General features: G+C 37.8%; 2 protein-coding genes and 1 long non-coding RNA gene across 3 annotated transcripts; 2 read left to right on the top strand and 1 right to left on the bottom strand.

Moving 5' to 3' along the window:
• Positions 1 to 1,152: 1,152 nt before the first annotated feature.
• tmem151ba (transmembrane protein 151Ba) lies at positions 1,153 to 10,531 on the bottom strand. The gene is made up of 2 exons (XM_077219517.1): positions 10,103 to 10,531; positions 1,153 to 3,928 (listed from the first exon to the last, which is right to left on the bottom strand). Exons 1-2 carry the CDS (start codon positions 10,184 to 10,186, stop codon positions 2,456 to 2,458), a joined length of 1,557 nt encoding a protein of 518 aa, XP_077075632.1. The 5' UTR covers positions 10,187 to 10,531; the 3' UTR covers positions 1,153 to 2,455.
• On the top strand, positions 6,490 to 7,686 carry LOC143728693 (uncharacterized). Its single transcript, XR_013199872.1, has 2 exons — positions 6,490 to 6,710; positions 6,841 to 7,686. It is a non-coding gene; the product is annotated as an uncharacterized LOC143728693 (long non-coding RNA).
• A 5,219-nt stretch (positions 10,532 to 15,750) lies between the features above and the next one.
• Positions 15,751 to 26,954, top strand: nfkbie (nuclear factor of kappa light polypeptide gene enhancer in B-cells inhibitor, epsilon). The gene is made up of 6 exons (XM_077219527.1): positions 15,751 to 16,483; positions 19,794 to 19,896; positions 22,995 to 23,205; positions 24,266 to 24,354; positions 24,446 to 24,694; positions 26,478 to 26,954. The coding sequence occupies exons 1-6, from the start codon at positions 16,185 to 16,187 to the stop codon at positions 26,550 to 26,552; spliced, it is 1,026 nt and encodes a 341-aa protein (XP_077075642.1). The 5' UTR covers positions 15,751 to 16,184; the 3' UTR covers positions 26,553 to 26,954.
• Positions 26,955 to 27,861: the final 907 nt, after the last annotated feature.

Below are 27,861 nucleotides of genomic sequence, written 5' to 3'. Positions count from 1 at the left end.
TTTTTTTTTGCCCTAAAATTAAAAGAATAAATTTTAATTTATTTTGCATAAAGAAAATGTATCCTAGCATTCAGATTTTTGAGTTGTATATTTTGAGAAAATTATTATTATTTCACAAATATAGCAATGACCATTTGAAAGGGAAATGTGCCTAATTGTCATGAAAAAGTGGTTTAATTATGGAAAATATTTTCCTTTTAATTTTGGGTGAAATATGACCCAGGCATAATCGAATATCATAATTATGAAATTATTGACAATTAACAATAATAAAAACAATAGAAACAAATACATCTTTGTGAATTTTAAACCGGCTTCAAGGAAGCTTATTCTGGGCTGTTTTACACTTCAGGATGAAGTGATTTGGAAACAGAAAGATTGTGAGCTTGTTCTGTGCTTCACTATCCGTCACCTTCTGTCCACTCTGATATTTACAGGAGGTCAGAGGTCATGCAGAGGTTAACTCTATACTGTCAATTTTTATGCAGTTAGGTTTGGCTTTTATAGATTATTTTGCCAATGCTTTTTACAAATGAGTTCTGATTCTCTGAAAACAAAGGATCATTTTTGGTGCTGATGTACAGTAAGTGAAAACGTTTTCCAACAAAGACATATCTATATTCTGCTGCAAATATTTGCCCTCGACTTTGCAGTTTTTAGTTTTGACAGATTTGACAGAACATGAACATCTATATTTATATTTCTAATTTTAAGATTCATTTTGAACATTATTTGTGTCTGGAGATTATTTTTAGATTTGCTTTTCTGAGGGACCGATCTTACTGCTCAAAATGATCACGACATATTTTCTTTTCACAGTAACTTGGGAAATGTATATAAATGCAGTGTCAACAGCTATAAGCTTTTACATAATTAAACATAAACACTAAAATAATACAGTCTGAGGCACTTACATTCCATATAAAAAGAGGTAGTTGCAGAAAATATGACAAAAATAAATAATGCTTTAGGTGATCCTACCTTATATATTAACTATTATCTTACATGTATGAGATAATGTTTATTAATTATCTAGCAGGACATTTCAAAGATTATGTATTTTGTTTGAGGTTCTCATGTCCTTCAGGCTGCATGTATTAAATTATTCAAAGCACCGACACTGTTGCCATAAATAGATCAGAAAAGAAACTGTTTATGAATACTTTGCAAGAATTTATTTACTGAATCATCTGTTCTGCATCATCCTTTTTAATTTTAATAAAAGTGATTTTATGTTCATACTGATTTTTTTTTTTAGAAACACTTCATTTCAAAGCTGTTGATCTATATATATACATTGCAAAAATGTAAAAATGTTTTGTCTTATGGGGAGCTGTTTTTTATTCAATATAGAAAATTTTAATTTACATTCAGAAAAAGTAATAATGTGTTTTTGATGTCAACGATTTGTCAATGCATGTTATTGCAAAGAATGTTTTGGGGATGACGTTTAAATTTCATCTTATTTTTCAACTCTTAACATCCATTTCATGGTCTGATCAAGTTTTACATTTTTACAATGATCATTTTACATTTCTCATTTTTTTTCTCTTTAAATATTTTGTTGTACTTAAAAAGATGTTCTATAATGGAAGTAAAATGGGTTGTGAATGGCATTTCATGTTGACTTCAAATGCAATGTGAGAAGTAGTTTGGCAGATGTTTAAGAAGCCGAATAAGTGTGTTAAAGGGATAGTTCACACAAAAATCTAAATTATCTCATGATTTAATCACCCATGGTGTATATGACTTTCTTCTTTCAACACAATCAGAGTTATATTAAAAAATATCCTGGCTCTTTCCAGCTTTGTAATGACATTGAATAGTTTTTGAAGCCCAAAAACGCTCATCCATGCATCATAAAAGTAATCCATACGACTCAAGGGCGTTAATAAAGGCCTTCTGAAGCGAAGCAATGCGTTTTTCTATGAAAAATATGAATATTTATAACTTTATAAGCTATAATCTCTTGCTTCCGGTAACGGCCGTATGACCAGACATAAATTATGGGATAATTTTAATTTTTCAGTGAACTATTCCTTTAATATCCTAATAAAATTCAGACTGCATTTGTTATGAAGAAATGTAATTAGGCCTATGTCCCATTCAGTGTTTGTTAAAGTTATTTCTGTGCTATCGTAAGGGGGGAAGTAAAGATGTTTAACCACTGAAACTGACATTTCTGAATCACCAAAGCGAGAAAAAAAATTCCATTCCATTTGCATTTGCATTTAAAGTCAACATGAACTCAAATGCAACCCAATGTACTTTCTTAATGTGTTTTTAATGTGAAATTTTTGTTTGTTTGTCAATGTTATTGTACATTTGGGAGGAAAATTAAGCATTCTCTCATTTAGGCATAGCCGTTTCAGTACCAGTCTGTTCCACAAATCATGAATCATCAGTTTGCAAATTAATTTTCTAGCAACACCACGTTTTCGTCCTTTTGCAAACGCTACAACGAAGTCTCCACACAGGATCCGTTACGGTGCAATGAATGGCGGTCGTGACCAAGGCAGCCCTCGTTACGGTGGATAATCAGTACGGGGAAATACAGCGCGTCCTGATAGGCCGGTGGAGAAGGTGGGCTCTCCTCATTGGCTGACTGACCGGCCAAACATCGTGTGCTTTCCGTCGGGCAGCTGGGGTCGTTTAAGCTACTGCTGTGACTTCTCCAAAGGCAGCTACGACGTGAGCCGTACAAACGTCCCAACGAGAACCGGCTGCTACTGAAGGGTAATCGCGGGCTGCTAGTGTTGCAGATGCTCAACGCGCTACGCGAGAAAATCGACGAGCTGCTGATGGACCGATGACAGCGTTCGCAGTTTTGCCGATATCCACCGAAGCCACTCCCACCGGCCGCGCCAATCCCACGAGACGAGAACGTGTTACAGCTGGACTGCTGTGCCAGATCCATTAGCACGGCTTCGGAGTAACTGGGAACGAGTTGTTGGTTGGAGCGAATGTGCCACTCAAGCTCTGTGCTGTCGATGGTGTTTACCCGCGGGATGTTGCGGCAAAACGGCCTCTCGTCCAGCGGCGTAGCGGCGACATAGTCAAAGCCAAAAAGCTTCTCCACGTGATAATGAAGGTACGCCGTGCGATACTCCGATAGGACGCGCAGCGGCCAGGAAAAAGTCAGCGCCGCCGCCAACCAGAAGCTAAACTGCGACGCGTACCAAGGCAAGCGATCCGGATCTGCACATGCAATCACGTATTCCTTAAACTCGACGTTTTTCAGGTGCATTCCTTCACGTGCCTCCATATAATCGTCAAGTCCTTCGTTCTCGGTGAAGAAACGCGCTCTTTGCGTCAGATAGGAGTTCTCGGACTCGACATTAGCGAAACTAAAGCACTTGGTGAAGCGTAGCTTGGTCACAGGAAAGCTGTCTAGGCCTGTTAAGTGCTTGGAAATGTCTTTAACCCCGCAGTTCCCGTAATCAAACTCGGCTTCGGCGACGTGTGTGTTCACGCGCTCGTGGTAAACCTGTGTAGTCGTGTAGGCGTCCCCGTTGCGGTAGCGAGTTACTTGTCTCGTCCGGCGTATGTAGTGATAACTAATAGCCTTCCACCAGATGCAAGGCGTGGCTTGTTGCATGCGATGCACGCGCTCGGCGATGCTCTCCAGGTCTACTTTAAACTGAAGTTCGTTGCGCAAGTTACAATGCCAACACTCCACTAGATAAACCACGTAAAGCATGACGAGGAAAGCCACTGGGATGTAGATGTAGCCGTTTGAACAGGGACTGTCGTGGTACATCATGGACTTGCCCTTGAAGGCGCTGTCGAAGGAGAGGCGCGTGACCTTCGTGACCTGGCACCAGGTCATCACGATCACACAACTGTACATTAGCAGCGACAGAAGAAGGCATTTCCAGTGTGAGTCGCGACACAGGGACTTGCTCAGGGATTGCTTCAAGGGTCGTTGCTGTAAAGATAGAAATGATATAAAAGGAGAGGTGACAAAAGTGGCACTTTTTCCCCAATAGGAAAACTTCAAGAAAGCATGTCTTACACTGTAAAAAAATGTGATGCACATACACTCTAAGGCCTTTTTTACACCTGATATTAAGATTTGTTTGGGTCGATCGGATCACAAGTAGACGAGGGAGACACATTCCCGTTTACACCTGGGGTTTTAATCCGTCTCTTTTGTCCACTTTTAACTGTCCTGGTTTCTTCGAGGGGAGCGTCTATGGGCGAGTAAATGAATGGGCTTTTTCAGATCTTTCAATCTAATGAACAAAATAAGCTCACACAATTTACATATGAACATGACCGGAGACGACAGAAAAACATTCGATTCATGCATCTTAAAGGTACTCTAAGCGTTTTTTAGGCCAAATTTTTTTTTGTCACATACAGCAAACATCTCCTCACTATCCGCTAACTACACAAACGGCAACAAAAACAAACTGGGCTAACCCGCACCAAGAAACCAACAAGAAGGATTTGGGGGGGTTAGTGCGCGGATGAGGAGGAGGGAGGGTCGAGCTAGCCTCCGTTTCGTTTGACAATACTTTAAACGTCCACAGGAAGTGACTATGTCACCCGACATAGAGCACTTTTAACACCAGGTGTAAACGAGGCCTTAAAAATAAAGGTTCTTAATTGGTATTTATGGTTCCATGAAGAACCTTTACCATCCATGGAACCTTTATATTCCACAAAAGGTTAATTAAAGTGGGAAAACATTCTTTAGATTTTTTAAATGTTCTTTATACTATGAAAAATAATGGTTCTTTTAAGAATTAAGAATTTTTTCCCCGTGGCAATCAGAGCCTTGAACTCTGCACTCTGAACACTTTTAACTTTTAATACACTTTCAACATTTTTAACCCAGCCACTGAACTTTAACATTTGTTCATCTGGCTGTCTAGTTTTAACTTATAGATAAAATAATATTCTTTATTTTCTAACCATTGCACATTGACTGCAATACTATTGCACATGTAAAATAGCCATAACCCTAGTAACTTAATTATAACTTTCGCTATAACTTCATTGTATTGTATTATTGTATTTTTTTATTTATTTTTTATTCAATTGAGCACAGAAGTACAGTATGTCACAAAAACATTTCACTGCGCATCTTGTATGAGTATGTGACAAATAAAAACCTTTGAATCTTTGAATTGTTTACAGAAAGATTCTTTGAGGAACCAAAAATGGTTCTTCTATGGCATCACTACGAAAACCACCTTTTGGAACTTGTAAGAAATTGTAGTCTGCCTCGACCCAGATTCCACTCCTAAATATATTTTAGAATGAGCTCATCCCCAAAATGGCTTAATTATCATAGAGATGAAGGAAGTGAAGTTATATAGTTTCTTCTCCATTTGGGTTGATCACATCCTGAGCAAATGGTAGTCAATTGTAGAATGGGACTGGGTGTGGGACACCGAGAACCTTCTCAGACAATGGGGTGTCTCAACTTCATTAACACACAGAACACAGCTGTTACAACAAGAGCAACTTCATTTACATTAAGAATGGTAAACAGTAACAGGATAAAAGGTTTAAGATTTGGATGTTCTGGGTTCATTCTGACGCCGATGAACCCAAGGTGCTTCGTGTACTTTGCCACTGCTATGCTGTAATAAACTTCATTTTTGAGATCTTCGACTTCCACATCATTTTTTCTTACAGAACTTTTATTTTTAATAAAATGTGATGTACTTCACATATTACAGTTTTTCTTTTAGGACTTTGCTAGACTGCATTCATCACTTTCTCAGTTTAGTTACTTTTGATAACATCACGGATTGGCAGGGATTATTACCCAGTCACGTACTTCTGACCATATAACACCTATTATTTTACCGGTTCATTATCGTGTCCATTACAAAATTTTGTTGCTTACAAAGCTCTTCATAATTTGGCCCCTCTTTAACTATGCAGTTAAGTCAAGTCACATTTATTTCTATAGCGCTTTTTACAATACAGATTGTTTCAAAGCAGCTTTACCATGATGTCATCGTCCAGCTCAGTCCAGTTCTTGTATAATAGCGTCAATGCAGGCATATCAATATTATTGTTGGATATTTAATTAAATGTTAAATTTAATGTCCCCAACTAAGCAAGCCAAGCCAATGGCAACAGAGGTAAAAAAGGCAACAGTGGCGAGGAACCAAAACTCCTTCATGTTCTTTGAGATAATCTTTTGCAGAATTATTCACTGTTCCACATTTCAAGTTACGTTTTTTTCGGTTCTAGGGCGTTTATTTGTACAGCATTTATGTGTAGTTGTGCAGGATTAATTGCATTCAAACATTCAAGTGTTAAAGTCACCATTAAATCAAAATTGACTTCTTATTTTTATGGAATATTGCAGTATTTATAATAAATGATTTATTCGTGCACATCATTATTTTTGGTAAATTCATGCGCTTCGTAATCTTGAATCAGAAGCTCTTCCCCTCCCTCTAGCAACGTCTCTTCTCTGATGTGGGCGGGGCAACCTGTCAATCATATGAGATCAGCCAATCAATTCCCAACGGACCAAATCAAGCCCCGCCCACATTTGTTCATGTTCCAGAAAGCGTTTCGCTTTGTTATATGTCACAATAGGGGTAAACAAAGACTATCACAACTTCCCTTTCATCACATTGCCTGATTTAGTTGATTTCAGTTGCCTTTGTGCAAGGAGCAGGCCAGCAGTTGGCATTGTTTTTTTGTTTGTATTTTGGAGCTTGTTGCATGTATTTAAAGTAAGTTCGCTTCATATTTCTTATGTTTTTCTTGAGTATGAGATTGCATGCCTGTCTTATGCCCTTAACATGGCAGAAGGCATTAAATAATTGATAACTTTCTTCCATAATTATCCACTCTACCTTTTAGCACGGCCCCTGGAGCCCCGCACGGCTGGAGCTCTCAGCGGGAATGAGAGCACTTATGACAAGTAGCCCTTATGAAGTATTTCTCAGCCATTAATATACAATGCATTTAGTTTTTTAGTATTTGAGTTTCCTCGCATTCTTTCAAGTATGTCAGAAATTTGATCAATAACATGAAGTCACTGAGGGACCAATGAATTTGAGGTTGTATGAGGACATTGGCTTGTGAAACATGATGTTGTTAACCAAGGGCGTAGGTTGATTTTGACATTAGTGGGCACACAACGGATATGAGGGTTTTTACATTTATAATAGACTTTTGACTGCAATTGTATGTCATCTAAAGCCTTTAATTCATTTTCTCTTTTATTTCCTTTTATAACTGTTTTAATTTCCCTTGCTTTTATTTTGTTTATTTTCAATGCAAAGCTCTTTGAATTGCCATAGTGTGATTATTTTTAATTCCTTTCTATGTAAAGCACTTTTAATTGCCATAGTGTATGAAATGTGCTATATAAATAAACTTGCCTTGCCTTTATTTATAGATATTGTAGCAAACAGACTCATAAAAGGAGATTTCTATGTCAGTATGTTCCTGAGAAAATAATGACTCAATTTTATATTATGTATTTAGCTTTCTGAACTTCATGATGGAATATCTAAACAATCATACATTGATTTCCAGGTGCATTTCTTATAAGGATAATTTGTATAATTACCATATTCAATGTTTCTGTGTTATCTTTTATGTCAAATGCAATCAATTAATTAAAATAATCAGAAAAATTAGATACTATACGCTGTTACCAATAAAATGATCAAATCAGCTATTTTTACACTCTAAAGGTGGAACAGAAGCTGCATCTGACATTTGTTTATTTGACTGTTTAATGCTGCTCAAAAGTGGCATACGTGTATTTATTTACCAAGCGTCCTGCGAGGCCTTAAAACAGACTTAAATCAGAGCAGAGTCTTAAATTCATGTGAAATAATCTGAATATGACAAAAACACACTACTGGTGTTAATGGCAAACACTAACAGTGCTTTATCAAGTGCAAAAAAAAGTAACACTATTAAAGTGTAAGTTTAACTCAGTTTAGTGTGGGCCATATAAACATAGGAAAAGTGTTAATTGTACACTATGAGTGTGGGAATGTGCTGTGAAAGTCATGGCATTAAATGTTGCATACATTGCGAAAAATATATATCTTCCTCAGTATTTTTGACCTGTTTTCCAATACAAATATCTAAAAAAATTTAAAATAATCAAGATACATTCACTTGAAATAATTATGAATTTAAATGATTTTGCATGTTGGAATAAAACTATCATGAACTAAAACAAAAAAATAAATAAAAATGCATTAGGCTACTTAAAATAAAATAACATTAACTTCAACATTTCTCGTTTTCATTTAGTTTATTACTAAAATTAAATTAAAAATAGATATTTGAAAAAAACTAATACAAATTACAGAAACAACAAGATTACTAAAACACAAAATGACAATGGAAACAGAAAATATAACATGAACTATAATAAAAAATATGACCAAACACTATAATAGTATATCAGTGATATTAAAATAACACCACTGGGTTAATCTGACACTAACTGATATGTGTGCTTGTGGTTAAAGCCGAAACATGAGGTTCTACTAGTTTCTAAAAAAAACTCATTGACCTTCATAAGTTGAGCTAATTGGGTCTTTGAATATGAATTACCGTTTAATTTTGTAAACAGGTTATAGTTAAAATCACTTTTCTTTGAGTGCAAGTGTTCATGCACATCATTTTTTAGGCACTCTGAAACGTAAGTACAGAATAAAGAGCTTCCATGACCCAAAGGGGAAGCACTTCTGATCACAACATTAATCACCGACTTTAATCAGCAGCCAAATGATGTGTTCAGCATCAGCATGAGATTCCTATCGTTCTCTTTCCACTAGGGACGAATCACTTCAGCAGTGAAACAAAGCCTCTGTAATGTGCTCAAGCCCAAACCCTGAGGCTCTTTTCAGTCAAGATGTAGTGAGGATTCTCAGCTGGGATCGCCCTGTATATTTTCGGACGTGTGAGCGAGGTGTCCCACTTTCATTCAGACTATTATAGTGCTCTTGAGTTGGTTATTTTAGTAATATGACATAACAGACAATGACTTTCATGGGGTTTAGTTGCAGTCAGGACGGCCCTTAACATGCTCCTCAACTTCATTGTATTAATAAAGAGTATACTCTTTTTATTCTGTTTGTGTCTGAATTTGAAAATACACAGTAAGACATTATTGGCACTACTGTGAAATACATTCAGGTCCCCCTTTTGCAGCCAAGTCATTATGAAAATATATGATCAATCATTATAAACAACTTAAATGTTACTTAACAGTAATTGGGTGAATCTCATAAAAACATGCAGGTCATATTCACCCCAAAATGTAGATTTAAAAAATTAAAATATCTATTTTTAATTAAAATAAATGAATAATTATAAATAAAATAAATAAATAAATCATATTTAATTTATATAAATCTATAATAATATTTTTGAATTATTTTGAAATACATTTTTATTTACATTAAATTTATATTTAAATTATATAAATCTATAAAATAATATTTTTCAGTTATTTTTAAATAAAAGTTTACGTTATTTTCATAATCAAGCATACTATATATATATATTACTACTAGGCCTATATATATTTTTGCCACACCTACCAATGGCCTTTGACTTTTTTGTTGTTGTTGCAAAAACAGACAGTAATTGCACCAAAATATAAGAAGCCAGTGAAAATTACACCACAGCTAAAACTACTAGCCTAACTAATATAAATTTACAACATTATAATGTAAATAATGCAAAATAAGAACACATAATCAAATTACAAGCAAAAGCACAAATAAATACGACAACAAAAATCAAATGAACAGTGCTTGTCAGGTTCATATAAATGCTGAGTATTTTAACAAAAATAAATTAGGCTATAATATAATTTATTTTATTAACTTGATTGCGTGGTGAAATATGACCATGATATATGAGTTATTTTTTTATGCGGTCTATTATTACAGTAGCAGATGGATATGAGTCTTTGTGTCTACTCTCTCTCTCTCACACACACACACACACACACACACACACACACACACACAGCATGTATTAGGTTCTCTATCTTGCATGTTGTGAAACATACAGAATAAAGATACTATTAATTCTCTTCTGTCGTGGTTTGTAACAAAGGTTTCCCTCATCGTGTGAAACTCACCAGTTCCCGCGGCGCGTCCCTGTGCTCGTGCTCGTGCAGGACATCAGAAGCATTGCTGTCAGTGACCGGAGCTGCTGGAGACATGATGAAGAAGAAGATGAAGATACAGGAACATGAACATCACAGCCATGGGTCATCCATCATAGTGCCTCCTCAGCGAGGAATCATCGTGGCCACGAGATCAGCAACACACAGCACGCGCACTCTTGTGTCCTCAGAGTCTGAGAAGAACTAAATACTTGCGGGATCGTTTGCTGTCCAGATCATTTGCTTTAAGACTGGTGCGTTGGAAATAAAAGAAGTCAAGCTGACCCACAGTGAGATGCAAAAATCGTATGGAAAATGAAGCAGCAGCGAAGCGCATGAACGCGGAATGAATGACAATGAGGCGCGAGATGAATCCACGCGGATGCGCAGCACAGATCCAGGTAACGGGGGCGAGAGAGAGAGAGAGAGAGAGAGAGAGAGAGAGAGAGAGAGAGAGAGAGAGAGAGAGAGAGAGAGAGAGAGAGAGAGAGAGAGAGAGATTTATCTATCACTGTCGTCTCTGCTGAGGATCGTACGTGACCTTGACTCTATGCATGTGGTTTCCCATTTCTATGAATGTGGTTTCCCATTTCCTATATAAACTTACTAATGGAAAAAAACACTTAATAGTTTCTGTTTAAAAACAAACATTTTATTTTTACCTTTCAAGTAGAATATTATCCAATTTGCAATGTTGGGATAACCTGAACAAAATTATAAACGCAACACTTTTGTTTTTTGCCCCCATCTTTCATGAGCTGAACTCAAAAGATCTAAGACTTTTTCTATGTACACAAAGAGCGAAAACCAGCGTGACCACCATTTGCCTCACGCAGTGCAACACGTCTCCTTCGCTTAGAGTTGATCAGGTTGTTGATTGTGGCCTGTGGAATGTTGGTCCACTCCTCTTCAATGGCTGTGCGAAGTTGCAAAACATGCGCAATGGGTGACTTGTCCGGTGAGTATGTTGGCCATGCAAGAACTGTGATGATTTCAGCTTCCAGGAATTGTGTATTCTTGCATTATCATGCTGCAACATGAGGTGATGGTAGTGGATGAATGGCACAACAATGGGCCTCAGGATCTCGTCACGGTATCTCTGTGCATTCAAAATGCCATCAATAAAATGCACCTGTGTTCGTTATCCATAACATACGACTGCCCAAACCATAACCCCACCGCCATCATGGGCCACTCGATCCACAGCGTTGACATCAGCAAACCACTCACCCACACACACGCTGTCTGCCATCTGCCCTGTACAATGAAAACCGGGATTCATCCGTGAAGAGAACACCTCTCCAAAGTGCCAGACGCCATCGTCTGTGAGCATTTGCCCACTCAAGTCGGTTATGACGACGAACTGGTCGAGACCCCGATGAGGACGACGAGCATGCAGATGAGCTTCCCTGAGACGGTTTCTCACAATTCTTTGGTTATGCAAACCGATTGTTGCAGCAGCTGTCCGTGTGGCTGGTCTCAGACGATCTTGGAGGTGAAGATGCTGGATTTGGAGGTCCTGGGCTGGTGTGGTCACACATGGTCTGCGGTTCTGAGGCCGGTTGGATGTACTGCCAAATTCTCTGGAATGCCTTTGGAGACGGCTTATGGTAGAGAAATGAACATTAAATTCACGGGCAAAAGCTCTAGTGGACATTCCTGCAGTCAGCATGCCAATTGCACGCTCCTTCAGAACTTGCGACATCTGTGGCATTGTGCTGTGTGATAAAACTGCACATTTTAGAGTGGCCCTTTATTGTGGACAGCCTAAGGCACACCTGTGAAATAATCATGCTGTCTAATCAGCATCTTGATACGCCACACCTGTGAGGTGGATGGGTTATCTCGGCAAAGCAGAAGTGCCCACTAACACAGATTTAGACAGATTTGTGAACAATATATGAGAGAAATAGGCCTTTTGTGTACATAGAAAAAGTCTTAGATATTTGAATTCAGCTCATGAAAAATGGGGGCAAAAACAAAAGTGTTGCGTTTATAATTTTGTTCAGTGTAAATAAATAATGGACAAATCAAACAAAAGTAATTGAAATAGCTCAACCCGACGAATGTTGTGGTTTCCCCAAATTCAACTGAAAATGCAACTTTTAATGACTTCTGCAGTCTCAAAATTATTCAACCCCTTCATGGCAAGCATCTTTAGTACTTAGTAGAAAACCCTTTTGCTGTTCTGACCTGCTGCAAAAGAGATGTAAAACCAGACACCACCTTCTGGCAGCGTTTCTGAGGAATTACATGAGCAATGGCCTCCAGTTCAGTAATTGTGTGGTTTGTATGCTGGAACCGCCGCCTTCAAATCCCACTAGAGATTTTCTATGGGGTTCAAGTCAGGTGACTGTGATGCCTCTGTAAAATTTTCCAGGACTTCTTTTGAAACCAAGCCTTGGTGGAATTTGAGGTATGCTTGGGATCATTGTCCTGTGTGAAGGTCCAATGATGCCCGAGCTTCAGCTTCCTCAACTGACGGAATGACGTTTTCTCCTAGGATTTCCTGATACTTCAATTAACTCATCTTGCCTTCCACACACTGCTGGTTTCCAGAGCCAGAGGATGTAAATCAGCCGCAGAGCATCACAAGCCCCACCATGCTGAACTGTAGACAGAGGATTTCTTTTCAACATATGGTTCATTCTTCTTCCTCCAGACATACCGCTGATCCAGAGGGCCGAAAAGATCCAGTTCATTTTTTTTCCCATTTTTTTATTTTTGGACAGAAACAATGCAACATATACATTAACCTCAGAAAGGAGAGATGCATTTGACCAGGTTGTAGCACTTGTGCTAATGTCCACCTGTTGTCCCTGGGCATTCATTGCACCACAAAACAGAATCCCAAAACTTCTGTGGTTTATTTATATGATTTTGTTTGTGACTTTTCTTGTCCTTTTTAGTACGAGCTTTACTGTGCAAACTCAAACCTCAGTGCCTGTTGCCACCAAGTCTTGCTGCATGCCTACGTTTCTATCGATGTCTCTAGGAACATTTAGTGTCGTCGTTAGCTTTTTGTATCCTGTTCCTCTTAAAGGTGCAATGTGTAAAAAATTTGAGTATCTATTAACAGAAATGCAATATGACATCCATAACTATTTTTTCAGTGGTGTATAAAGAACTTACTTTATAAACCGTAATGTTTTTATTACCTTAGAATGAGACATTTATATCTACATAGGCGCGGGAATCCCCTTCTATGAAGGTCGACATATTGTGACGTCATGTTTCTACCGTAGCCGACAGCGAACACACAGCGCTACAGAGCGCGTTTCGTCACAACCTTGAAAGAGAAGCAGCAGAAAGCTAGAAGCTAGCCATAAACACAGTGAGTAGTGACTTTTCCCTTGTCAGTGGTGTAAAATATGTAGTTGGATTGTTTCATGTAACTTAGTTCTTCTCCCTCACTGTGTTATGGCTTTGCTATGTGGGGATAAATGTGCTGCATGTTCGTGAGACAGTTGATTAGTACTCTTGTCATTGACTGTAAAACAGTAACGTTACAGGAATCACCAACCCGTTGATCTTGGAAGCATTTTAAGTCGATCGCGAAGAGTTTTCAAAATCAGAGAAAAAAAGCCTATTGTGTGTAGTAAATGGTGTCTAGGGGATGCGGAGGCGCGCGCGCTGTACTATCATGCCATTTTTGCCGCGCGCACCTTTGGGCTTATTATTATATTATATATTAAGACCCTTGATCCTCACCTGACTATGGCTTTGTAAACTTTATCCATGATGTGGTTTATAATGGACTGTGGTACAGAAACAGTGACAATGTTACACACTCTTGGCTTACTCTGGCTATTCTCTGCTGTCTCAGACGACGATATGTTTGTCCAGTTTCAGGCACCATAGCTTCTTCGAAAGGGAGGGGTGAGCAGTGGGCTGAGCCTTCAGTGCAACTCGCAGCCGAACCGCTGGACGTCGCTAAAAATCACACACTGCACCTTTAATTTATTGGACCATTCTTTTGACTGAGGCCCTGTTTACACGAAGGGAAAACGCAGATATTTCCCTGCAGTTTGGCCTCTCATTTACATGAAAACCCCGTTTTTAACACAGAAAACGATTATTTCTAAAAACTTCGGCCAAATTGGAGATTTCTGAAAAAACCCGGTTATGTGTTGCCGTGTCAACTGGGAGAAAGGTTTTAGGTTCTCTCTTGTCGATTCTGAGGATTCTGATTGGCTTGCATGGCTTTATCCTTCTCTCTACACTGCCGCCCATAGGTTTGGCATAGTTATGATGGCGCTCGCGGCGTATTTATGCGGGTTGTGTGCACGATGTCATTATTGAAAACGGAGGAGGTGGGGTAGGGATATTCGTTTCTCTAAATACCCAGCTATGTGTAAACATAGCCTTAATCATATTTCTAACATGCAGTCAAACGTGACACTCAACAAACCTAGTCAGTTCAGATATTTCATGTGTTCTAGCTCAAGCACACCTGGCGCAACTAATGAAGCCCTTGATTAGTTGCATCAGGTGTGCTTGAAACAACACCTGTTTTGCAGATCTGTGCTGTTTGAGGGATTCTATTCAGGGGGTTGAAGAATTTTGAGACTGCAGAAGACCGATAAGATGCAATTAATCGATTTGACAGCATATGCCCACAACAATCGGTTTATTCTAAATGCTTTTCTGAGAAAAATTACAATTCTTCTTTGTCCTGCAATTTCTGTTCAACAATGCTATTCACATTACCTCCCCTTTATAAACTATTCTTTTATCATTCTGACATCATAACAGAAAGGTGGTTCATACAAAAGTGTCAGAATTTGTATGTTAAAAAACTATTGTTGGCAGCTGGCACAAAGCACAAGGATATTAACTGTAAATAATGTGCAATGCCATCTTTGCATCTGCGATGATCATCATTCTCAAAACTTTGGGAATTCAACAGAGTTTGGCAAATGGATGTTTTAGGAATATTGTGCTTTTTCTCATGCAGCCAATGTCCATGACAAAAATAATCAAACTAAAATTCTGTGGATATGCAATCATTATATGCTGTTATAGGCTACTCATTAACTCAAGACAATATCGTCATTGTTGCCACCATAGGTCACATGCCTGTTCATTTGACAATGAAAAGACCTGTGACAAACGTTCTGGAGTTATTTGACTTTTCAAATGTAAAAATTATCCATTCAATCATAAATCATGCATGTACAGAATTTAAAGACAGACTACAGCGCCACCTGCTGGTCATTGATGATACTGTCCATTCTGTTTAATGAAACATATCCCAACAATAAGGCACGATAGAATTGAAGGTGGATTTTTAAAATACAAAATCTGTGCATTCATGTTAACGTGTGATGAATACTTGTACTTAATTTACACATCCAGAACAAGTTGTTAGTAGTATGCAAAGCATGATGCTAACACCAACACAAAAGACTATAGTTTCATACTATTGTTTAATTTGACATATTTCTGGTCCACCAAAACTTACAACAGACAGACAAGTCAAAAAACAATATATGTAACATAAATGTTCTCCTCTAAAATTATTAGATGCAATCTTGGAAACCCATAAATGTTCAGATTAAAGATGTGTTGCAATTTAGGGACTTTAATAACGCCTATCAGATCAAGTCACAGGTTGTTCAAGGAAGTTGTTGGCAGCCCAAAATACAGAACAGGTTTGTAGTTGAGGGCTTTCAGGAGATTCCATGTGTGTTTGGATTGGATCGATAATGATATGGGTTTTTGCCACTCCCTGTGGGGAATTCCCACTGTAGACGGATTGAAAGCCGCATTGACTCCACCTACAACACCGCTTCCCCATGCAAGCTTCTTCACAGCCAGCATTCTGATGAACTCAAACAGAGTTTGTCTGGTGTTTAGCTCAACCTGAAACTTTACAAACACACACACGGTAAAGAGGCATTGGGAAGTCTGGGAGTATCTGAGGAGGATAGCGGAGTTACCAGTGGTGGGATGAGAAACAAAAGCGAGTGTCTCTGGTGTCATAATGTCACGGTGATTTTACTTGTTTTCATCATTTCATCGCTACATTGAAGATACGCATCGAAACTTCGAAATGTCGCGAAGCGGCGGTGAGAAAGAACGCAAATTTGAATTAGACAATCGGATTGACTCCGGAATCGAATCGATATCTCTCTCCAGAGATTACGGGAGTTTGGACAGGTCTGATGAGAAGGATAAACTCGGCACAGAAGAGCGACTGGACTCTGCTTACGCTTCTTCGTCGTTAACAGTGGACAGTTTGGGGGATTTAATCGAAGAATGCAGCATTTCTAAATGTGAACGAACGACTAACTGTGAATACACTGAGGAGGAAGTGAATTTCCTAACCACTGTTACAGACGATGGAGACACGTACGTTTACATTTTATTGATGTTTCTGAAAGTTCAAATGCTTGTAATTCAAATGTGTTTTGATGTGTAAATATGGGGTGTTTGTGAGTTTAATTAACGTGGTTTAAGGCAATAAGATCCCGATTAAAGGGTGTTGTTGACAAGCGCCGCGGAGTAATACAGGTCCGATAGGACTTATTGTTTTTACAAAACGGATTCTCATTGTAGCCTACATACTAATTTTAGGGAAACACTTTCCCCCATCAACTTTAATGTGCAGATTTTTTAGGTGGCATCCTTCCCTGTCATGCAGGACATACTACGGTATATTTCTAATAGGGTTCGCCATGCTTACCATAGTTATAATTTTGAGACTGCTGAAGTCATTAAAATTTGCATTTTCAGTTGAATTTGAAGAAACTTGTGTTTCGAGTAACTAGTTCTGATCCGGTTCCAGACGTGCTTAAAATCTATCTAATCTAATATATAAAATCGAATCACTAGAGCCCCCATTAGATTTACTAAATGTTTTTGTTGTTGTTGTTGCATTGCATCGTTCTGTTATGGGAGTGACTAGCTATTTTATCTAGCGAAAGGATTGTGGTTAATGAATGGACTTTTAACTGAAAAAAATAGTGTACCCTACTTTACTTTTTTTTTTTTTTTAAAGATGCTTTCATTTTATAAAAGCAGTAATGCTCGTGATTTATAATCAATTTGTGATTACAAACTATAGGCCTATTTGTAACCCATTGGTTAATTTAAATCCTGCAGTATTGACCAATCAGTATCCAAGACTGGAACTTTATTATGTGTTTATCTTCATGTTGCAGATTAAAGTGCAAGGGTGGTGGATAGATAGATAGATAGATAGATAGATAGATAGATAGATAGATAGATAGATAGATGGCATGGAGGTGAATTAAGTTCAGAAGTGTGCAGGGTTTTTCTTTAAACCTTCACAAACATTTAATGGCCTGTATTTAATTTAAGGCATTCACTCATCATTTACCAAGTGTTATGATCATACAGAGAGAGAATATGAAGTCATTATTAATCTGGCACTTTAATTGTGGAAGAGAGAAAGTTTGATGTTTTCATGGTGAGCTCTCATTAATAAAGCCCATATAATGGTAAATCAAGATTATATTTGAATAACGTTGCCTTTCATTCCTTTTGCAGCACGAGAGCTATCAAATAGATTTTAATTGGAAAATGCTTTTTTTTTACGGCCATAAAATGTAAAAAAATGTTGGTGATCTTGAAACCAACAAACTTTTTTTTTTAAGTTGATTCATTTTAAAGCCTGTTTTAGTTTGCGGAGTGACACGTTCTCATGTGACAGATGAAGTTGTGATTACAGTAGCAGGCTTTTCTGTTTTAACACTAAAGTCAGTTAACAGACGTCTAGAAACTGGATCTGCCATTTATGGCGCATGAGAAGAAGAAAGCAGAAGTATGCAGTGGAATTCCCCTCGTCGGGCCAGAAAACACGCTATGATGGCAGCCTTTTGGAAAAAGTGCAAAGCATTTGTTTTAAACCCATATTCACAGGCTTTTAATGCACTGTATATTTAAGAGCACATGTCACGTAAACATGTTTATGCAAGCAGTGACCTTTACACCAGATCGCGGTTCAACTGTAACGTATATGTGCAAAAACATACGCAAACACTCACCGCACAAGTGGGCACATACACAACAGTTAATGTCACCCTGCTTTCATTTCTTTATTGGTTAAGACTGTGAAAAACCAGGATGTCCATAAGATTGCTATTTCAAGAACATCTTGCATTGTGATGCATCTTGAATCATAGTGGGCTGCCATGGTTTACCTTTGGCCTGCTTTTGTTGCTGTTGCAAGGAAAAAAACTTTTCCCTGAGTGTCATCAAGAGTAAAGAACATGTTTCTAAATACCTAAAAGTAATGCCATGGGGCCAAATGAAATCCTCAGGCTGTCCGGATAAGCAAAGTCCCACTAGGGATTCACTTTCCATGCTGTCAGTTTTATATTACAGACACAGTAGTGTCTTAATGAGTATTATAAAAAGCTCAGAAACCTTTCAAATGTGTTGTTCACCCCAAAAAAGTTCCAAGTTTTTTTTTTTTATCATACAATACACTCTCAATAATATTATACATTTTAAGAGTACCTTTTTTTACCACAAAAAAGCATATTAATATCTTAGAGTAGCATTATGTACCTTAAGGACTACTATGAAACTTTTAGGGGTAAAAAAGATACAAATATGTTTATTTTTTTAATGTACTGGCTCAGTTTAAGCCTTAAAGGTGCATTTTTTTTGCATATTTTCTGCCATTTAAATAATTATTCACTATAATCAGCTACAGTTGTGGGGAATATTTCAGTTATTTCATTTTGGTCAGAAATCAGAAGACTTACAATATGGACTCTTTTTATGATACTTTATAGTGCCTTTTTTGAAGCACTATTCCCATTAAATGTTTAAAAAGCCCTGTAATATCTCTCCTTAGGTGAGGTCTTGAGGTGAAATAAATGACAAAAATGTTAATTTCACATGCAGCGAAACAATTTGAATCATGATCGATCGTTTTACCACAATCGGATTGATGACACCGAAGTTGTTCTCACCTTATTGACATCCTGAAACCACTTGCTTCTACCCGTTTCCTTCTGGCTTACTGTAAAAGTAAAGGCTAGGTTATCGCATGTGGGGAAAGTAGCTGAGAAATTACACACCTGCAAGGAAATAGAGGATGGGAAAAAGACAATGAGTGTGTAATGTATGCCCCTGCATGCATCATTTACTGGTTCCTTGTGACTCAGACACATGTGAATTAAAGAAATGAATGGAACCGTTTCATGCAACCATGCTTGGGTCATATTTAAGTATTTTTGCATAAAGAAAATTTGGAGAAATGTCGTCATGCAAAATGTAATCTTCCTTTGTTGGAGATTAAATGTGACCAGTATGTGTTTTCACATTTCTCATCTGTGTTTTAAATCGGCTTCGCTGTCTTTCTTGTAACTGCAATATCTGAAAGTTTTTATCATTCGATATACAGGCGATACGAATGCTTTTAATACATGCGCAAAAGTTCCAGTGTTGTGCAACAGACGAATGCCTCTGCGAATCAGCGTCAATGAGACACTTTGGTGTGACATATTTCTCAGTATCTTTCGACCTATTTTTTTTCCATCACACGTTGTGAAATGTGCTGCTTTTAGACTGCGGTTTGCTTGATAGTTCCTTCCCTTTACCGTTGGCTCTGCTTCATCTTTCAACCAGCGTTTTTTCAACTGGCATTTAACCAGCAACTTGCGTGTCTGCTTGTTTTTTTTTTTAGGATCCTCCATTTGGCCATAATCCACGAAGAGCAATGCTTTGCACATCAGCTGATAGATCTGTTTCCTCCAGAGCTGATGGATATTCAGAACAACTTGTATCAGGTATCACCTTAAGACTTTCCACACAATTGCATAACCAGTTTCTCATGGAAGTTCATGCATTCAAAGGATTCACGAGTAATTACCACAGAAATCCGCTCTGCTCATGTTTCATGAATTGCCCCTGAAGGAACAGAAAAACTGTTGAGGGTATGAATGTTGTAATAAGTTTGCTTATTTCTGTTTCCCCTTTGAGGGGAATCTCCCCGAGTCTGTATCAAAGAATGATGGGTGTTTATTGCACTCGTTTGACAGCTTTGGTTTCAATTGTTATTTAGAAATTTTGGGTTTATCCAGTGACAACAGACGAGGGGCTTTCTGGAGAAACCCCCAGCTTATGATTGTTGTAGTTCAAAATGAACTAAGTATTGACTTTTTGTTGGCATTTTGAATGAAGGAAGCGGTAACATGTGGCTAGGTCAACAAAGCGATTAATATTCACAGTCATGGAAACTTGGAAATATCAATGAATTACCCTCTGATGCATTAGAAGCCGTTTTAACCATTCAGGGTGGTATTGGATGTAAAAGTACCACAGGTTATTACTCACAAACTCAACATGGAAAGCTGTGGAGAGATGCATAACTCACACATTACATTTTGTTGAAAGAGCATGATTATATTCTTGCTTTGAAGTAAAAAGAAACATTGCGGGGTTTTCTTTAAGAATTCATCCATTTGCGTAAATTGGCCTGGAAATACCATGGAAATGATTAAAATCCCATTGGGATAACCAATGTTTCTAGTTTTGCCTTGCTGCTCTAAACCTTTTAATCAGAAATCCTTATTAGAAAGGCAGCGGCTATTTACACTGAGAGAATATAGCAGTGTTTTCATTGCAATAAGTGTAAATGGTAGTTGGATGCTTTTAATACAGATACTATTTGCACCTCTGTGTTATTGTACATTAAATTTAATGCAATAATATCTAAACATGTAAATTATTATATTTATTAAAGTTATGAAATGGATCCCGCCTTATTGGGACAGTAAAGTCCTCTCTACACCTAACTGATAAACACTTTATTATTAAACACACGGTAGACATTTTATTTCCACTTTTTGAATTTTTTCTTCACTTTTGTTGAAAATAACTGCCTTTCCGATCTGATATGTGATGGGAAAAGGGAATAGAGCGAGTTCGGCAAAAGGCAGATTCAAACTCCGGTCGATTTGTGTCAATTCTCTGTAATTAGCCTCTGCCAACAAGGCGGCTGTTTGCACTAAGTGTAAATAGACACTGTATTAGAAATGAATGATGGAAATGAATTGGTCAAAAGGTGTGGAAACACTGAACATTGTGGATCTTACTGAAAAATGGGACTTTTACGATCAAAATCCTCTAGTTGTTATTATTAGCACTGACTCATTTGGCTAGTTTTACATTACAATATGAAATAAATAATCAGAGCTGTGATCAATGATTCAACCGGCGCATATTATTCAGAAAAAGAAATGTTGTGTAATGTTTCATCAAACTTAAATGGACAAAAGGAAAAAATTCATTAGATTTGGATAAAAATCACACCCTTCAATCACACCAATACAAAAGCCTATAGATTCATTTTGACAAAAGTCAATGCATGTAACATTAGGCTTCATAAATGTTCTCCTCTAAAATTATGCAATCTTGGAATGATGGAATTTGGTTTGAAATGTGTCGCATTATTAAATTAAAATGAGTTACAAAACACCATTTATGTTGACTTTGATGTTAGTTGGGTTTTATTAAATAGGAGGATGCCAGATTTGGGTCAGAAGGATGTTTAATCACATTAGAGTGTGAAGTGTAAAGGAAACTGTGCACAAATCTGACAGTCAGCACTTTAGGCTGTGAGTAATACTGGTGCTGCTGTGCTTTTACCAAAAGCCACGTCATCAGCAAACGCCAGCTAAACTCACATGTTTCCTTTTGACACAGTCAGTGTGTAACTCCCAGATTGAGTAAACCTTTGCATGATCCCTCTTCATTGGAATAAATTAACCTTATTTTCATCAAATCAAAACGGTTAATGCCAGTCTGCGATGCTCTTGCTAACCCACACAGGCTAACTATCAAATCAAGTATAATGGTCCGAAACATTGCGGTTCTAATCTTTTCATTTGAGAGACACAGGGACGGTCCCCATGCTACAGATTACCCGACATATTCGGTTGCATAAAAAACGAAACCATATTACTAAGTCCCAATGAAATAAAAATGTACGTTTTTTTTTCTTCCGTCTTTTAGTATGAATATGTCAGCCTTTCTGTTGTCTATAAGCTAGTGTGCTGTAAAATAATGACAAAATTCCTATTTAGAAGATATAAGCATTCAAAACTTAGTCTCTCACTTATGCCAAAAATGATAAATGATTTTGATGACATCACTGCACTTCAGCTTCTCATTAGATTTTCTGTCCAATCAAATGCTCTCTAGAATCTGAAGCTCCGCCCCTACATTATAAATAGACGATGCAGCTGAAATCAGTCACTTGTTTACATATTTACTGTTTTCTACGTGGTGAATGGCACATAGTGCACTATATAGGGGATAGGGAACGTGTAATATGCTTTCCATGAAGTCTTGTTTCACGTTAGTGTCATGAGAACCGCCACAGCTCCGGTCCAGAGACAAGAGACACAGAGCGGATCATGTGATCGAGTCCCGCAGACCAGAAAACGTATTGGCTACATTTGACTTCTGCACAGATTGCTGTATTTTAAAGTGATATGGAGGAGATTATGAGGAGAAACGGTTAGAGATTATGAGGAAACTGCGGCTTTACTGAGTTCAACAGCTCTGGATGAGCTGTGATATAAACGAAACGCTATTGGCCATTTAAAAAAAGGGGAGGAGCTACTTGATATATCCCGCCCTGTCTTCCTGCTTCAGTGGAAATTACGTCAACACATTGAATAATACTGCGCGTTTCAAGGCACTTCAGTGGGCCTTTGAAGACTTTTGGCGTTAATGGAACACTATCGTCCAGTATCAAAACTATATGTTGTATTTTTCCACATCAAACAGGCTTTGTTTTTGTCGTCAAACGTAGGATTAGCCATGACAATCCTACATAACACCATGTTTTCGGGTGCTAACTTTATTCTGACGTCCATAGACGCCGTTGCACCTGGCCACATACCTGAACCAGCCCAAGGTAGTGAAGGATCTGCTGGAAAAGAGGGTCTCACTGGAGCTCCAGGACCAGGAAGGAAACACCGCTCTCCATGTGGCATGTGAGCACGGATTCCTGGATTGTGCCAATGAGCTGGTCCACAACACCTCACCCAGCAAACTCACCAACGTGCTGGAAACACAGAACTGGAGAGGTAAGAGGCTGTTTGGTGGGAGGAGTGGGAATCTTTAGGCAACTCACGATCCGATTCCGTTTTTTTTCCTATATTAATTAATTAGTTCATACAAATGTATATGATTTAAATAATAAGTAATAATGGCCCGGTTTCACAGACAGGGCTTCGACAAATTCCCTTTAAGACAAGTCATTTCACTCGGCGGCCATCTTTGAAACGCCTCTTGGCCATGCAAGTGCAGACCCTCGCTTTTTGAATGGGGAACATCAAATTCTCCAAAACTGTTCGCCAAGCTTACGATTAAATTCCATAATTGAAATCACCAATGAAATTTGAAAATAACTCTCATAAATTTGTTTCTGAACGTTCTAATCATGACAGAAAACACATTCAAGCTAATGCGCATGCACAGGGGAAGCGTATGCAGCGTTAAGCGTTGCACTTTTCCCCATTCAAAACACTACGCCAAAACAGAACAACGTGGAGAGACGCGTCTTGTGTTATAGATTATTATATTATATAGTGTTATAGATTTTAACAAACCTATGTCACTATACAACATGCTCAAAAGCATCCAGAACACCCTAGCATCAGAACAGGACAGAGGTTTTGATTAGAGGTAACCCTTTACCATATGTTTTGGAGTATCGCAATAATATCATATCGTGAGTTTTAATAAATACAGGTGAAACTTGAAAAATTTGAATATCGTGCAAAAGTTATAATTTTGATGATTATGGCTTACAGCTTATGAAAACCCCAAATTCAAAATCTCAGAAAATTAGAATATTGCATGAAATCAATTAAAAAAAAGGATTTTAAATACAGAAATGTCGGCCCTCTGAAAAGTATAATCATGCATATTTATATAGTTATTTATACTAAATATATTAGTTTCACCTTTTAATTTGAATTACTGAAATACATGAACTGTTGCACGATATAATTTTTTTTTTGAGTTTCACCATTCATACATTGAATGTAATGCAATGTTGTGTTGCATAAAAGCATCTGTCAAATGCATAAATGTAAAATGTATTATATTAATCAAGGCATCCAACATTCTGGTTTATTGCAGGTCTCGCATGTCTCCATGTGGCCACCGTGCACAAGCATCATCGTCTCATGCGGCTGTTGATGAAGAACGGTGTGGATCTGAACATACAGGTGAGCAGCTCAAGGCTGATCTGTTGCTCTCTGAACACCTTCAGTCTCCAGACCAAACATCCACATGTTTCCTAACTCTCGTGTGGTTCAGGAGGGAACGAGCGGGAAGACGGCGTTACACGTGGCGGTGGAGCTGCACGATGTGCCGGCAGTGACTCTGCTTCTGAACAGAGGGGCGAATGTTGACGCCGTCATGTTCAACGGCTGCACCGCTCTGCATCTAGCCGTGGGTCGACAGGACGCCACCATCGCAAACCTTCTGTGCCAGGCCGGAGCCGACAAGATGATCCGAAACATGGAGGACGAAACGGCCCTGGACCTAGCGGACGGCAACGATGATGTAAGAACATCCATGTTACCTCAGTATCTAGCAAAACAATGCTAAAGCTTAACACATTCTTCAGACTTTTTCCGACTGAACCGACCCTGTATCAGTGCTGTTATTATTACCTTCAACTGAATCTTTTTTTTGTGAACTGAAATAAAGCTGTAATAAAATAAATATTAGATGAAACTTATAAACCTAAAAAAAAAACGTCAATGCAAATTTAAATAAAATAAGTAAAGTGGAATCATAAGTTGAAAGTGGAAATAAATTAAAGATAAATATAAACGTAATAACGTATATAAAAAACTAATTGAAGTAAATGATAAATGTACATGGCTAAATTTTAGACAAAAATTTTAATGAAAACCGACATTACTACATAGCAACATGCTTCAAACAACTCGTACTTAAATTACTGAAACAAAATTAAAGGGTAGGTTCGGCGTTTTACAAGTAAAGCCCTGTTTTAAGATCGTTTCTGATTAAATCGAACGGTTAAGATTAAAATTTGGACACATGCTGCTGTCCCGAGAATTTTAGGTTTTTGTGTTAGCACCCCCCCACCTATACAATGGTTTCATAGGTGAACTGGAACAATCATTCAGGAATTGACGTGAAACTCACCGAGTGGTCTGGGGTGTTCACTGATATGCTCACGAAAAAATCGCTGCAAAAGAAGCTTTCCAACAGGTGTTTTACCATTCGTTGTAAAACTGTGGACCTATTTTTCCAAACGCCTCACAACCGGACATTCTTCCAAAAACTACGATAAAACCTGTTGGAAAGCATCTTTTGCAGCGATTTTAGTGTGAGCATATCAGTGAACACCACAGACCACTCGGTGAGTTTCACGTCTTTGTAAACTAAAGTTTAATGCGTTTATATGAATGATTCTTGTAGTGCCACTATGAAACCCTTGTATAGGTGGGGGGTGCTAACACAGAAACCTAAAATTCTCGGGACAGCAGCATGTGTCCAAATTTCAATCTTAACCGTTCTATTTAATCAGAAACGATCTTAAAACAGGGCTTTAAGTGTAAAACGCCGAACTTACCCTTTAAAGCAAAACATTTTTGCACATACAATTTCAATTAAAAGATTTAAACAACTGAAAAATAACAAAATAAATACTATATGTCATTATATTAGATCCATGCATTCAGTCTTAAAGCCTAATTTAAATACCACCTGCTGTCTGTCATGTTAAAGACAAAATCACTCACTGCTCTTGACTGAATAACTAGTAGTTTTAATAAGATATAATGTACATTTAATTCATACAGTGAAGACTATGGAGTGTTTTAAAGTTTAACTCTTGGTTTAATGACTATTTTGACAGCTGATTGTTTAATGCAATACTGTGTTTTAAATTTTTCAAATAGATGAAGTCCATAGGCTTGTTTCAGTCTGGATATCCTTGATTGTACATCTCAAAATTGGGAAGATCGTGATTCAGATTGTGATTGTTTGTTATAAAATTGTGATATGAATTTTGTGAAGATTGCCCACCCCTATTTATATAAAGATAAAACTTAATATGTAAGCGTCCTCATTGATGTGCGTTGTGAGGATAGCATGGCTTGTCGGACAATTCAAAGTCAATTGATCTTATGCACGTTCTTAACACACATTCATTGTATTATTGGGCATCATTTATCATCAGTGCACATTGTGATTTGTGAAATCCATTTCATGTTAACTGGTAAGCAGCAACATTCAGTAAATGCCTTTTCTCTGTAAGCTTTATGTCAGAAATAGGATGATGTGGTAACAGTTTCTCCTTTTTGTTTTGCAGATATTGGCCTTGTTCCCCTTCGACGACATTCAGATCATGGGCAGGACTGTAACGAACTTGAGGACATGTAACTAAACATGTGAACATGAGGGACGGCATGTTCTTCAAAAAAAAAACTCTGATCTGAAGTTGCAGGACTTCTGGGTTTGTGTGCCTGTAACCGCAACTATTTATGTCCAGTGATGATCGTGCTGGTTGAGTTATACAGCGGGAACAGCTTCAGCCCATTCATGCAGAATTATTTGCTGCTGCTTCATCCCACGGAGTTCAGTGGGGACGTGCACACATTACTCGTATTATATGTAGTCAACCTTAATGTTCTGCAACACAAATGCATTCTGATCTCTGATTAGCAATATTGATGTTTTTGTAGCAAGACTGTGCTGTTGTAAACGAGTGAGCGAATGAAACACTGCTTTGCAAACTTGTTTTCCAAGAAACAGGTCATAGTGCCAATAAAAGTAGTTTTAATATTTATGTGCAGCGTTTTTTTTCTACTAAACACAAGACCCTTTTTTAATGATTCGGGTTCTAGGGGTGCAACGGATCACAAACTCATGGTTCGGATCATATTATAGTTCTTTGAGTCACGGATCGGATCCACAATGATCTATTACAGACAAGTGAACAGTCAGTACTAAAATAAATTAGTCTAACAGTAGTGTTCAGGTACAGAAATGTTATAATTAATTGTAAAACACCACTGCATAGTTTTCACTGTATACATTAAATAGATGAATCTTTGTTAAAGCTGTTTTTTTATTAGCATTTCATGAGACAGCAGCAGGTATTTATTGGCTACTGTCACTTTAAGACCTGACGCACGGATCCAATATACTGATACACATCTGATTTCTTTCTGTTTATGTTCACTTCACTTCAGATATAACCGACTATGTTTAAAATAACACTCGACTATATAGTTATTTTGATATCATTTTGTGTGTATGTGTCTGTACAAGTGCAAGGAGACACAAAAGAGGAACAGATAACAGTGCGTGAGTACAGAATTGAGTTTTCTTTCACATCTTCTGGTGCTTGAATAGTTTAAAATAGCTTGAATATATAAATTGGCAAGACTTAGAAACACATGCAAATGATAAACGTTCTAAGTTGCGACCAAACAACTATCTTGTTTACTTCACAAGGTTTTCAGTGTCAAACACTATGTCTAATACAAACCAAATAGACACTGGTGGAGACAGATTCATGCTTTGGATTAAGAGGAAAAATGTGCCTGCAGTTGTCAAGCGTGTGGATACTGGGAAACATCAATGACCAGAACACACAAAACAAGTTCCTGTAAATGTGTGTTTTTCTATCATGTGCCATATCACTCTTCCTCATACTCACCGCAAATATACCTCATTCATGTAAACTACCA

The sequence above is a fragment of the Siphateles boraxobius genome, unplaced genomic scaffold, assembly GCF_051911475.1.
Source record: "Siphateles boraxobius isolate OS27281-9 unplaced genomic scaffold, OSU_SipBor_1 8, whole genome shotgun sequence".
NCBI lineage: Eukaryota > Metazoa > Chordata > Actinopteri > Cypriniformes > Leuciscidae > Siphateles > Siphateles boraxobius.
This window is presented reverse-complemented; position numbering and strand designations above follow the sequence as displayed.